General features: G+C 39.7%; 1 protein-coding gene across 2 annotated transcripts in view; it reads left to right on the plus strand.

The window, feature by feature from the left end:
* LOC139424740 (zinc finger protein ZFP2-like) overlaps positions 1–12,412 on the plus strand; it is a 40,738-nt gene extending 28,326 nt beyond the window's left edge. Inside the window, exon 2 of one of the 2 annotated variants that reach the window (XM_071176850.1) lies at positions 8,699–12,412. In XM_071176850.1, the coding sequence (XP_071032951.1) occupies positions 8,699–9,993 (1,295 nt within the window). In that variant the 3' untranslated portion in view covers positions 9,994–12,412. The remainder of the gene's footprint in view (positions 1–8,698) is intronic. The other variant, XM_071176851.1, reaches the window with a different exon arrangement.
* Positions 12,413–12,853: the final 441 nt, after the last annotated feature.

Here is a 12,853-nt window from a genome sequence, read left to right on the forward strand (position 1 = left end):
CAGACCAACAACGCGAAGGTTATTACGTCTGGATCGGCCCTCCAGGTCCACCACTTTCACAGAAAGCCTCTGCACAGTATCCTGCAATGACGTGCATAGCTTCTCTAACTCGTCGATCCTACCAGCGTTGAATTCAGAAGCTTTCTCAAGGTCCACAATACTCTGGCCATGCGAAGCGACCGTTCGAATGATGCTCTCGATTTTGGTGTCCAGTTCAGCAATAGTGGCCTTAAGATCCTCAGCTATAGCAACACGTAGCTCCCCCAAAGCCCGGGTAAGTTCTGTGAGTGTCACGTTGTTGCATGTGCCTCCCGCCATGTCTGTCTCGTTGTTTAGTGGGGAGTAGGCCTCCGCTGTGGATTTATTGTCCTTTGGTCGCTTATTACTCGGCATTTTCATATAAAAAGTTACAATCTTGTACTAGAAAGAAACGTTTGTTGTAAAAAGTGCCATAAAGTAGGTTAAATTAGATTATTTCGCAAAAAAGTTGCAGGAGCCTCTCACGCACAGCCGTTCACTCCAACATGCTAGCTCCGCCCCCAGGGGGGAAAGATTTTGTCGTGCCCTCTTCACAACTGTGTTGGTGTGTTTCAACCATGATAGTTTGTTGGTGATGTGGACACCAAGGAACTTGGAACTCTCGACTCGCTCCACTTCAGCTCTGTCGATGTTAATGGGGGCTAACCACAACTTTACACAACTTTCCTGTCAAAGACATTCATGAACTATGACAACTATTACTTGGCGATCTGACAGTGTGGGGTAGAGAAATTCCAACTAACGGGGGAAAAATTGACCAGGGTCTATATGTGTATATGCAGAACAGTATACAAATACACTAATAATACATCCAGTCTCTGGTTATTGGTGATACTTTCCATTCTGCCCTATTGTGACCTTTGTCCCCTTGCAAAGGGCCTTAAATTTCCACATTCTGGATGACATCCTGCTGAACTTTCATTGTTTGATCTAGCGTGTGAATTTATTTTTCTTCCCCCCTCTCACTTGTCCCATGTGGGCAGACCTACGGTGCAGTTAGATGGAAAGGTGCTACTTGATGTAGACATGATGTGTGATTTGGGATGAGGGGATATGTCAATCAATGACAATTGAAATTGCTAATTTATTCTGCACATTGCTATATTTGTTCATGTAGACATTGTATATGCTTCATATGTGGGTGATGCATTTCATTTGTAGTCTTTCTTAATTTGTCTTTTTGAAATATATTTAACATCATTTGGTGGGATGTCTGTAAGAAATCACTTATGATGATCAATATTTCAATTTAGTGTAATGACATCAAACACACTTATCCTGAAGGGCGTACATAATATGATTCACTATTCGCCATAAATGTAAAAGCATTAGATTGGCGTATGCATGGCCCAGAAGGAGTTTCCACCGTATTTCCTGTTCATGCAGAGAATTGAAAGGGGGCACTTTGGGAGAACTGAGATGTTTGATACAAATTACTGAGCAACTCCTTCCTCCCTCCTTGAAGTAATCATTGCTTAGACAGGAATGGGCAGGGCTCCACTACATGGCTTTAACCTGTCTAGTCATTTCTAATCAGTGATTACTTCTAGGGAGGACAAAAGGAGGGATACAGTGCCCTTGAACTTTGCGACCGTTTGCCACATTTCAGGCTTCAAACATAAAGATATAAAACTGTATTTTTTTGTGAAGAATCAACAACAACTGGGACACAATCATGAAGTGGAACGACATTTATTGGATATTTCAAACTTTTTTAACAAATCAAAAACTGAAAAATTGGGCGTGCAAAATTATTCAGCCCCTTTACTTTCAGTGCAGCAAACTCTCTCCAGAAGTTCAGTGAGGATCTCTGAATGATCCAATGTTGACCTAAATGACTAATGATGATAAATACAATCCACCTGTGTGTAATCAAGTCTCCGTATAAATGCACCTGCACTGTGATAGTCTCAGAGGTCCGTTAAAAGCGCAGAGAGCATCATGAAGAACAAGGAACACACCAGGCAGGTCCGAGATACTGTTGTGAAGAAGTTTAAAGCCGGATTTGGATACAAAAAAAATTCCCAAGCTTTAAACATCCCAAGGAGCACTGTGCAAGCGATAATATTGAAATGGAAGGAGTATCAGACCACTGCAAATCTACCAAGACCTGGCCGTCCCTCTAAACTTTCAGCTCATACAAGGAGAAGACTGATCAGAGATGCAGCCAAGAGGCCCATGATCACTCTGGATGAACTGCAGAGATCTACAGCTGAGGTGGGAGACTCTGTCCATAGAACAACAATCAGTCGTATATTGCACAAATCTGGCCTTTATGGAAGAGTGGCAAGAAGAAAGCCATTTCTTAAAGATATCCATAAAAAGTGTTGTTTAAAGTTTGCCACAAGCCACCTGGGAGACACACCAAACATGTGGAAGAAGGTGCTCTGGTCAGATGAAACCAAAATTGAACTTTTTGGCAACAATGCAAAACGTTATGTTTGGCGTAAAAGCAACACAGCTCATCACCTTGAACACACCATCCCCACTGTCAAACATGGTGGTGGCAACATCATGGTTTGGGCCTGCTTTTCTTCAGCAGGGACAGGGAAGATGGTTAAAATTGATGGGAAGATGGATGGAGCCAAATACAGGACCATTCTGGAAGAAAACCTGATGGAGTCTGCAAAAGACCTGAGACTGGGACGGAGATTTGTCTTCCAACAAGACAATGATCCAAAACATAAAGCAAAATCTACAATGGAGTGGTTCAAAAATAAACATATCCAGGTGTTAGAATGGCCAAGTCAAAGTCCAGACCTGAATCCAATCGAGAATCTGTGGAAAGAACTGAAAACTGCTGTTCACAAATGCTCTCCATCCAACCTCACTGAGCTCGAGCTGTTTTGCAAGGAGGAATGGGAAAAAATGTCAGTCTCTCGATGTGCAAAACTGATAGAGACATACCCCAAGCGACTTACAGCTGTAATCGCAGCAAAAGGTGGCGCTACAAAGTATTAACTTAAGGGGGCTGAATAATTTTGCACGCCCAATTTTTCAGTTTTTGATTTGTTAAAAAAGTTTGAAATATCCAATAAATGTCGTTCCACTTCATGATTGTGTCCCACTTGTTGTTGATTCTTCACAAAAAAATACAGTTTTATATCTTTATGTTTGAAGCCTGAAATGTGGCAAAAGGTCGCAAAGTTCAAGGGGCCGAATACTTTCGCAAGGCACTGTATATGTAAAGATTGAGTGAGCCACTACTGTCAGCTACACAACCCAATCCTGTTATTTGCATATAATATACTTTTGACCTCTCACCTGTATATTGTCTGTAACCATTCCACATATATCTTGTACAGTGGAAACACTTGAGCCTCTGCCTCGTCCACATCAGCAATAACTCATTACTCCTACTCCAGGTAAATACATAAGCATGAAGTTTGATACCCATATGACCCCACTCAACCCCAGGGGCCAAGTGTTAACATTCAATCTAGCCTGGGGCCTTACGTATCAAGTGTCTCAGAGTAGGAGTGATCAGTTTAGCAGTTTACAACAAAAATAAGATTATAGACACATCCTAGATCAGCAATTACTCTGAGATGATTTGTGGATGAAGTCCCAGGTCCCCCTCTGTCCATGTTATGTTGTTCATTTGGATCTTAACATGGCTATTGGGGGCCCTAACCAATATTTGGTTTGGGGGCTGCCCACCTCGCTGGCAAAATGTTGTAGTGCCCTCTCCCCTCTTGACGGTGGAGAGAAATGTAAATAATTCAGCAATTTCAATTGTGGGCATTTTGCAGGGAAAGGTTTACAGCAATTTTGAATACATTTCATGCAATTAGACTCATTTTGCCATGGAGCAGAGAAAAGGTGCAGTATTACAGTGAATTTGCCTCAATTCTACACATTTTGCCAAGATTTATGCAATGTTCACCATATCTGAGTGAGCGTGACTAACACAATCATTTGGGTCCTCCTGGAGGTCAGGGCCCTTGGGCACTTGCCCCTGCGTGCCCAGTCGGTATCGGGCCATTATTACAAGAAATTTAGATAACTGGCTAGACTAATTTACCAATCTACATTTTTTGTAGCGGACATGGCTAATTGTGACTCAGTGACTGGCAATATTTGTTCTGATATTTACTGCATACATTTTTAGGATTGTGTGTTTTGTATTGTTAGGTATTACTGCATTGTTGGAGCTAGAAACCAACATTTTGCTGTCCGTGCGATAACATATGTGTATGTGACAAACTTTTATTTGATAACCAACTGCTGATTCACAACAAAATCTCAAAATGTCACCTTGTGTATTTTACTATTGTAACACAACAGTAAGTGACCGCTGATAAAAAATAAATAATAATGATAATAATGGTTGGTGGCTACTGCTTATGTGGATTATGCCTGCAGCCCACTGTGGTTATGCGTCATAGCGCAATTCCATCCTCACTGGAAGTAATCATTGCTTAGACATGATTGGGCAAGTCATGTATTTAGAAATGATCATTGCTTACAGGGGGGATATGGTTTAAAAAAAATACTATTGTAATTCACTTTCAGTCCATGTTCTTTACATTCAATGTCAAAATCTGTATACCGATTATTTCCATTCAAAAATAAGTAACTGATGTAGAATGGCATATCAATTTAATTCTGAATGGACTCCAATCTAGCTTGATTTTAGAATAAGGTTAGAATAAGGTTGTGTTAGAGGAATTTAATTCCTGTATGTTTTAATACCCAATTAAAATTAAACACTGTCAATTCATAAGAATTTGTGACTGAAAATGACGTCAGCGTTTTCTAACTGTTCCGTCTCTTCTTGACACTGGTACAAAGGCTGTATAGTTCTCAAGCCTTCCCACATCGTCTAGAGCCAAGGTCAGCCTGTGTAGATAAGCATTCTAGCCAGTCTGGCGATATAGTTCATTAATTTCTACTAAGGAACAGACAGTCATTGTTCTAATTCTTGATTATATTTACACACATTATATTCAGTACTAGGATTAAAAAGAAAATTCATACATATACAGTAACATAATAGTATTCTGATTAGTCAGTCCTGATTGAAATGTATAAATAATTAGTCATTATTGATAAAAATTCCCTTAACAGGTTGTTAGGTAATAGCATGGGAAAAATAAAAAGGAGTCTCTGCATTTTAAAAATAAAAAAAGAGTCTGTCTCTCCGGTAGAGTAGTGGTTATGGCGTTTGCTCCCCAAACCAGAGAGAGCCATTATTGATGTTGCCTTTTGTTTGCATGAAAGAGCTAACTTGAGGTGTGTAGGGGGGTAGGGGCTAGTTCCCATCAAATAGAAGGGCTGAATTGACACCTTGTATAGAATGTCCTTTTAATAGAGTTGTGATAACATACTATGTTGTGGAGTAACAATATTATCCTTGTCTGCAAAAAGCCAACTTTGACCTGGGGGCATGCTTTGTAGACCATTCAAAAGCGTTCCGATACCTTGTCCCCAAGAAAAAACCCACATGTTATGATAGCTTATAGACAGTAGTGTTAAAGTAATGTTCTTCATTCTACTCACAAATGCTAAACAGATCCTAGTTCAGCACTCCTATTTCAAGCCACCAAGTGAATGTTGGGTATTGGGTGCTAAACGTCCTGAACAGTGGTTGAAAAAGTACCCAATTGTCATACTTGAGTAAAAGTAAAGATTTGTAAAATAGAAAATGTCTCAAGTAAAAGTGAAAGTCACCCAGTAAAATACGAAGTAAACGTCATTGCTAAAAGATACTTAAGTATCAGTGGTAAAAGTATAAATGATTTGACCTTCCATATATTAAGCAAACCAGACAGCACAATTATCTTGTATTTCTATTTAAGAAATAGCTATGGGAACACTCAGACATAAGTTACAAACGAAGCATGTGTTTAGTGAGTACGCTAGATCAGAGGCAGTAGGGATGACCAGGGGCACAAACTCTGCAGTTGTTGAACTAGTGTGTGATTTTTAAAAGGGCATTCTACACTTGAATATGTTTTTGTACTGTATGAATTGTTCATGACGTCCTCCAGGGATGTTTCACATTTTCCTGTTGAAAAGTGATATATAAATACAGTAAAGTATAAACACACTAAAGGGAAACAAATAAATGTTTTGAGGAAAATAGTTTTTTTTTAGACAACTGCAAACTAGAAGGAGTGAGTGATGTCATAGTAAGACATTCAAGGAGTTTGCTTGATGGGAAGTCGTTATGTCATCCAATAGGCGACTGATCTTCATGTGAATATTCATTATTCTTTTTAAAGTCCTTCCTGATCTGTCAAGTTGGTTGTTGATCATTGCTAGGAAGCCATGTTCAAGTCTTGCCATAGACCTTCAAGGCAATTTACGTTCAACATTCAATGTCATCTTGGTAAGCTCCTCCAGTGTAGATTTGGCCTTTGTTGGTGTTCACATACTGGAGAGGGAGCGCAAAACAACGACGCTGGACAGAGTGGAATCAAGTGTAGCAAAAAGGCAGTTTATTTAAAGTCAGAGATATCTTGTCCTGCAGTTAAGCGTGCACGGACCTAAGCATATGGCTCTGTCAGGAGTCAGCTAATTAGGCTGCCTAAACAGAATTTGCAGCAGAATGTATACACAGAATAATGTAGGTGGAGTCTCGTCGTGTTGGTCTTCTGACTGGTCCTAAAGAGTTGGAGGCGGGCCTGCTCTAGCCAGAGCAGGAGCCCCATTGGTGCAAAGCAGAGTCCTCTGCTCTTGGCACCCGACCAGTAGAGGGGGGTGGAGTGTGAGTGTGCATGCTCATGAAATGTCTGTGTGTCAAGGAAGCGTGAGATAAGGGGAACTGGCAGTGTCTGCTTTAGGCTCAGGTGTTTCCTGTTTTTTCAGGAGTGCATGCAAGGGTCAATGTCAGTGAAATAGTTTGGCACTCTAAGCTCGTTAGTGTTGCAGGATGTTCTTTGTAGTTTACCGGGGAGTATATTTGAGTGATGGCAGCCATGTGTCCTTCGGATAATCATGTTATTGCATGTAGGCTCTAAACTTGACTGAGGACACTGGGCCCAGAGTTATCTGAGGACATCCGGTTTAACCAGAGCGTTGGCCAGCTAGTAATGCTTGATATTTGATTATTTATATAACACCTTGTGGTTTAGGTTATTGTCCTGTTAGGACAGTTTTTTTGTAGTCAGATCTCTGAAATGCACTCTACCTACGTAACATTTAGTGTCTCCTTTTGTTACGCTGGGAAAACCTTTTTCATGGGCACATAAATCCTAAATCATTTCAGAGTTTGCTAAATCCAATGGTTCTAACCGAGAGTCACCTTAACTTTATTGACAACACCCCAATGGATACTGTCATTAATGTGGTTATTCAATAATTACACATCATTTTTAATACTGTAGCTGTTTAGTTAGTCACATGTTCAACTATCATCAGCTGATCCAGGAAATCATTTTCTGAATGCCAGTCAAATGACAAACATCACAACATGCAGCAACAATCAAAGTGCTTCTTCATTCATTACTCTGGTAAAGACAGTTATGTCATGCTCCACATTGGATCCAACATCCCTAACAAATCTATGTTTATAATGTGTTATTGTCTGCTTGATTTATAGTAGGGTCTCGTTAGTCTGTTTGGAGACAGAGATACTTTTCTCATAATGTGTAGAGAACCTTTCCTTGATGGACAGGCTATTGTACAACACACAGAGCTATTTTCCTTTATTCAGGAAATTTAGAATGACAACACATTAGAGTAGCCTAGTGGGATTATTCCCAAAATTATCTGGTTATGAAATGTCATGACAAAGACATTTTAGTTTCCATGTTTCACCTGAACAATGAAATGATTTATAGTCCTAGGTCTATGTTGTTGTTAGGTGAAGTTATGGGGTCCTACAGTAGGTCTATGTTGTTGTTAGGTGAAGTTATGGGTCCTACAGTGGGTGTATGTTGTTGTTGGTTGAAGTTATGGGCCAATTTGTTAAACACTTAGTGTGCAAATCCTCATTGTCAGGCTGATGGCAAAGCTAGCCAAAGAGAATCTTACTGGTTTAAGTATTTTTAAAGTATAAAGCAGTTGATTTGTGACAATAACAGAAACATATTAAGCAGGTGTTTCAAGCGAGCCTTACAATTATAATCCAAAAGTAGTGTGAAATGCACTCATAAGCAACTTGTAAATGGAGGCTATTTTTGCTGTCAGCCTATGAGAACTCCTGTGAGTTTCCCCCATGGTGGTGAATTAGTGAATAGACACAGAACTTTATGTGAGTTTTCTTGAGTAGCACTCTAATATTCAGAACACATTGTGAAAATCTAAAATATTCGCTCAACATTTTTGCTCCAGGCAGATATACTACATACAAAGCTAGCAGTTTCCTCATTAGCAGGGAGGAGTTTCTGCAACCAAATTGTGTGCACATTGCCTTGGTGCCGCAATTTTAGCAAACACAGAAAGGGGCCTATATTGGAGACCAAAGGTCGTCTGGCACACTGTTTAGGATTTCAACAACTTGAATAACTTATTTCTAGCCTACAATCATCGATGTTACTACTAATGTGAAAACAAGACTACATCTGACTATTGTTGCTATCTTGACTTTCAAATTTAACAGACGTCAATTGTTGTACAACTTCATGGGTAAGCTCTGGGCAAGACCTTTTACCGCGTGGATTTCTGCTGTTGTGGATCTTTAAGCATCTGTCTGACTTTGTCGTTCACACAGGAGAGAGACGGGACAATCGTGGATCCTCTGGGGAGCCTCAACAACATCATGATGCTGACGAGGCAGAGAAGAGTCTCTCCAGATCAGAACTCAAGAAACACCAACATAAAACCACAGGGAAGAGAACTCACTGCTGCTCTGACTGTGGGAAAAGATTCAACTCTTCATCAAACCTTAAAATACATCAAAGAATTCACACAGGAGAGAAACCCTATAGCTGTGATCAATGTGGGAAGAGTTTTACTCTGCTACACACCCTGAAATCACACCAGAGATCACACACAGGAGAGAAACCCTATAGCTGTGATCAATGTGGGAAGAGTTTTACAACATCTAGCAATCTAACTATACACCAGAGAACACACACAGGAGAGAAACCCTATAGCTGTGATCAATGTGGGAAGAGTTTTACTTCATCTAGCTATCTAACTATACACCAGAGAACACACACAGGAGAGAAACCTTACGCCTGTGATCAATGTGGGAAGAGATTTATTCTGCTACAAACCCTGAAGTCACACCAGAGAATACATTCTGGAGAGAAACCTTTTGGCTGTTATCAATGTGGGACAAGTTTTTCTCAGCTAAGCAGCCTGATAGTACACCAGCGTGGACACACAGGAGAGAAACCTTTTAGCTGTGATCAATGTGGGAAGGGTTTTACTACATCTAGCCGTCTAACTATACACCAGAGAACACACACTGGAGAGAAACCTTATTGCTGTGATCAATGTGGGAAGAGTTTTACTCAGCTAAGCAACCTGATAGTACACCAGCGGGGACACACAGGAGAGAAACCTTATAGCTGTGATCACTGTGGGAAGGGTTTTACTACATCTAGCTGTCTAACTATACACCAGAGAATACACACAGGAGAGAAACCTTATGGCTGTGATCACTGTGGGATGACTTTTATTGGGCTTCAAACCCTGAAATCACACCAGAGAACACACACTGGAGAGAAACCTTTTAGCTGTAATCAATGTGAGAAGAGTTTTACCACAGCTAGCTGTCTAACTAAACACCAGCGAACACATACTGGAGAGAAACCTTTTGGCTGTGATCAATGTGGGAAGAATTTTTCTCACCCAAGCAGCCTGATAGTACACCAGAGAACACACACAGGAGAGAAACCTTATAGCTGTGATCAATGTGGGAAGAGTTTTTCCACATCTTGCTATCTAACTATTCACCAGAGAACACACACAGGAGAGAAATCTTATGGCTGTGATCAATGTGGGAAGAGATACTCTGATAAAAGGTCTCTGATTAAACATCAGAAAATACATACATGAAGAAGTTGTTTCATGATATCAATGTCACAATGTAGAATGTTTTAACATTGTCGTAGCAATATTTGAATGAATGTCAGAATGTAGAATGGACCCTGAACGTTTGTCCCCTGTTCAGTTGATATTAGCCTCAGCGGAAAAATCCAGGCTCTGAAATGAAAGAGTACTATTTATGTGATTTAACAAAAAGTGACAATTGTGTTACACTTACCACGTTGGTGGCCCACTTGAATCAAAACGCAACACTTCAACATGTTTCGGTTTTCAATATATCCCGAACTTTTTGCATATTGGTTATTGATTTCGACATGTTAAAACTGTGTTTTGACATTGAGCTATTCCAATTTAGCAAAATGTCATTGAAAATACGTTGAAAATAGGACTATGTTCGGTTGTAGTTGAAAGTTGAAAAGATGTCTTTTCGGGTTGTTTTTTCAATGACTGGAAAACAACTTAATTTCAACATACTTGCAGTATAATACATTGGTCTATAATCAATTTTCTTAAAAATCCTACATCACTCCAGTATTTCTTTACAACATTCAAATGCTACTTGTCTTTATTCCACTTACTGAAGAAGCATGTCTCAAATAATCCCATATTTCAAACATTCAGCCTGACAAAAGATACATGTTTTATTATTCCATGCCTCACCATTAAGTCAATTATTGCCAACACATATTAACAAAGGGTTTTGTTTTTGATATTTCATATTTACAATTCATGTAACATTCAGTAATAATTATTTATGCAACCAACTGACAATTTTTGGGTACAATTATTTTGACATTGTTATCCTGCTTTTAGACTATCAAGGTTCATTCTCAGATGTGCCAACCCAAATGTACTACAGCATGACATTGGGGACTGGGCCCTGATCCAACAACAAGCCTATTGAGTGAACCCTGAAAAGAGAGAAGCTTCGCAATGAGGTGGAAAGTTACTACGGATACCGCAGGAGTTTCCTCTTGATACCAGACATGTCTTTGGTAAGGACAACTTGGTTGTCCAAGGGGACGAGAGTTCTAGAAGCTAGTGAGTTTTAGGAAGACAAGTGTTATAGAAGCTCATGAGTTCTAGAAGCTCGTGAATTTTAGGATTCTAAAATAGGATTCTAGGAAAAGGAGAAAAATATATATGATTGTATATTAATATTTAGAAATATGTTTTTTTTCTTGTTTTTAATTGTTGACAGCAAGTTGTTTTTTGTTGGTGTTGAGCAAACTTGTCCAACAAAAATATAGGATATATTTGTTGTCTTAAAGGGGAAGGTGTTACAGGCTTTGGTTTTTCCATTTATATTTTCAGGTTGGACCTTAGCTCGTAGAAAAGGGGGATACCTAGTCAGTTGAACAACTGAATATATTCAACTGAAATGTCACACCTGTGCTGGCTTGTCCATCTCGTTAGTGGGAAGGTGTTTCACCTGAGCTGGTCCAGGTTCTATTTAAGAGTGTCTGGCCCAGTGCTCCAGTTGTCTTGATAGATGTGGAGAGTCAACACCTTTAGTTGAGCCACCTTTTTGTTTTGCTTCCTGTCTTTAAGTTTGGTGTGGGTTTTTCTTTTGTTTGTCTCTTCTTGGCCAGATTTAGTGGGTCTCATGGTGGTTGTCTTTTAGGTCCCAGTTGTTGTTACTAGTCAACATTCAGTGGACACCCCCATAGTGTCTTTCAGAACCCCTCCTAAAAAAAACAAGCTCGTATTTTGGGTTGGATATTGCATCCTATTAATATTTTAATCAATGGAATTTCCTTAGGGTGCCCATTAGTCTTTCAGTTATTAGTCTTCTGTTTGTTGTGTACTAAATATTTGTTTATTTTCGTTTTTTCCTGTGAAGCCATTTGTTACGGATACAGGTATCCTGTGTTCTTTTCTCTCCTTCTCCCCTCACAGGTGAGAATCATCACTCCCCAATCAGTCACCAATCCAATCATCAATCAGAAAACACACCTCCTGTTTCCTACCCAATCACAGTTCCTTTCCCTTGGTTTAAAAACCCCATCAGTTGTTTGCTCTAGAGCTCAATCTCTCTGTAAATGCCATGTTTGTAGATCTGTGTTTCACTCTCTCTTTGTGTATTAACCTCTCTTTTGTTTGAGCACCTCCATAGCACTTTGTCATCCCCTGTGAGTATTGTTTTTGGTTATCGTGTTTGTTTGATTGCTGGTGGGAAAAGGGGAAACCAAGACAAGTCGCCCATGGGCATACACTAACCCGTAGGTAGACTTTGTTAAATACACTAGTTAGAACTGGGCGGACCACCCACTGTATTTTTGGTTAGTTAGTTAAGCTGTTAAGTAGGCTAGTCTAGCTTAGGGGTATTTTTTAATACTTATTGTTTCTTTATTTGGGTCCAGCTCAGCCCCTTTTCCTGCTCCCTCCCCATTACCGTGTGTTTATTAATAAACCCTGAGTTTGACGGTAGATTTCAGTTGTCGTAGTTATTTTGTTCTCACTTTTACTTTGTCACTATAATTTGCATGAGTTATGTTACGGGTCTCATTACCATCCCCCTAGACTGTCGGGCCAAAAGGGATTCGTAACACCATTGTTGCATCCATGTCTGAAATGTGCTGTATAAATAAAGCTTGATTTGATTTCAACAACAAAATGTTATTTTTATAACCAGGTCGGCCAGTTGAGATAAAGTTCTAATTTACAACTGTGACCTGGCCAAGAAAAAGCAAAGCGGTGCGACAAAAACAGTTACACGTGGGATAAACAAAAGTACACAACAGAAAAATCTATATACAGTGTGTGCAAATGGAGTAAGGAGGTAAGGCCATAGTGGCAAAATAATTACAATTTAGCAATTAAACACGGGAGTGATAGATGTGCAAGTAGAGATACTAGGATTCAAAGG

This window comes from Oncorhynchus clarkii, chromosome 13, assembly GCF_045791955.1.
Source record: "Oncorhynchus clarkii lewisi isolate Uvic-CL-2024 chromosome 13, UVic_Ocla_1.0, whole genome shotgun sequence".
NCBI lineage: Eukaryota > Metazoa > Chordata > Actinopteri > Salmoniformes > Salmonidae > Oncorhynchus > Oncorhynchus clarkii.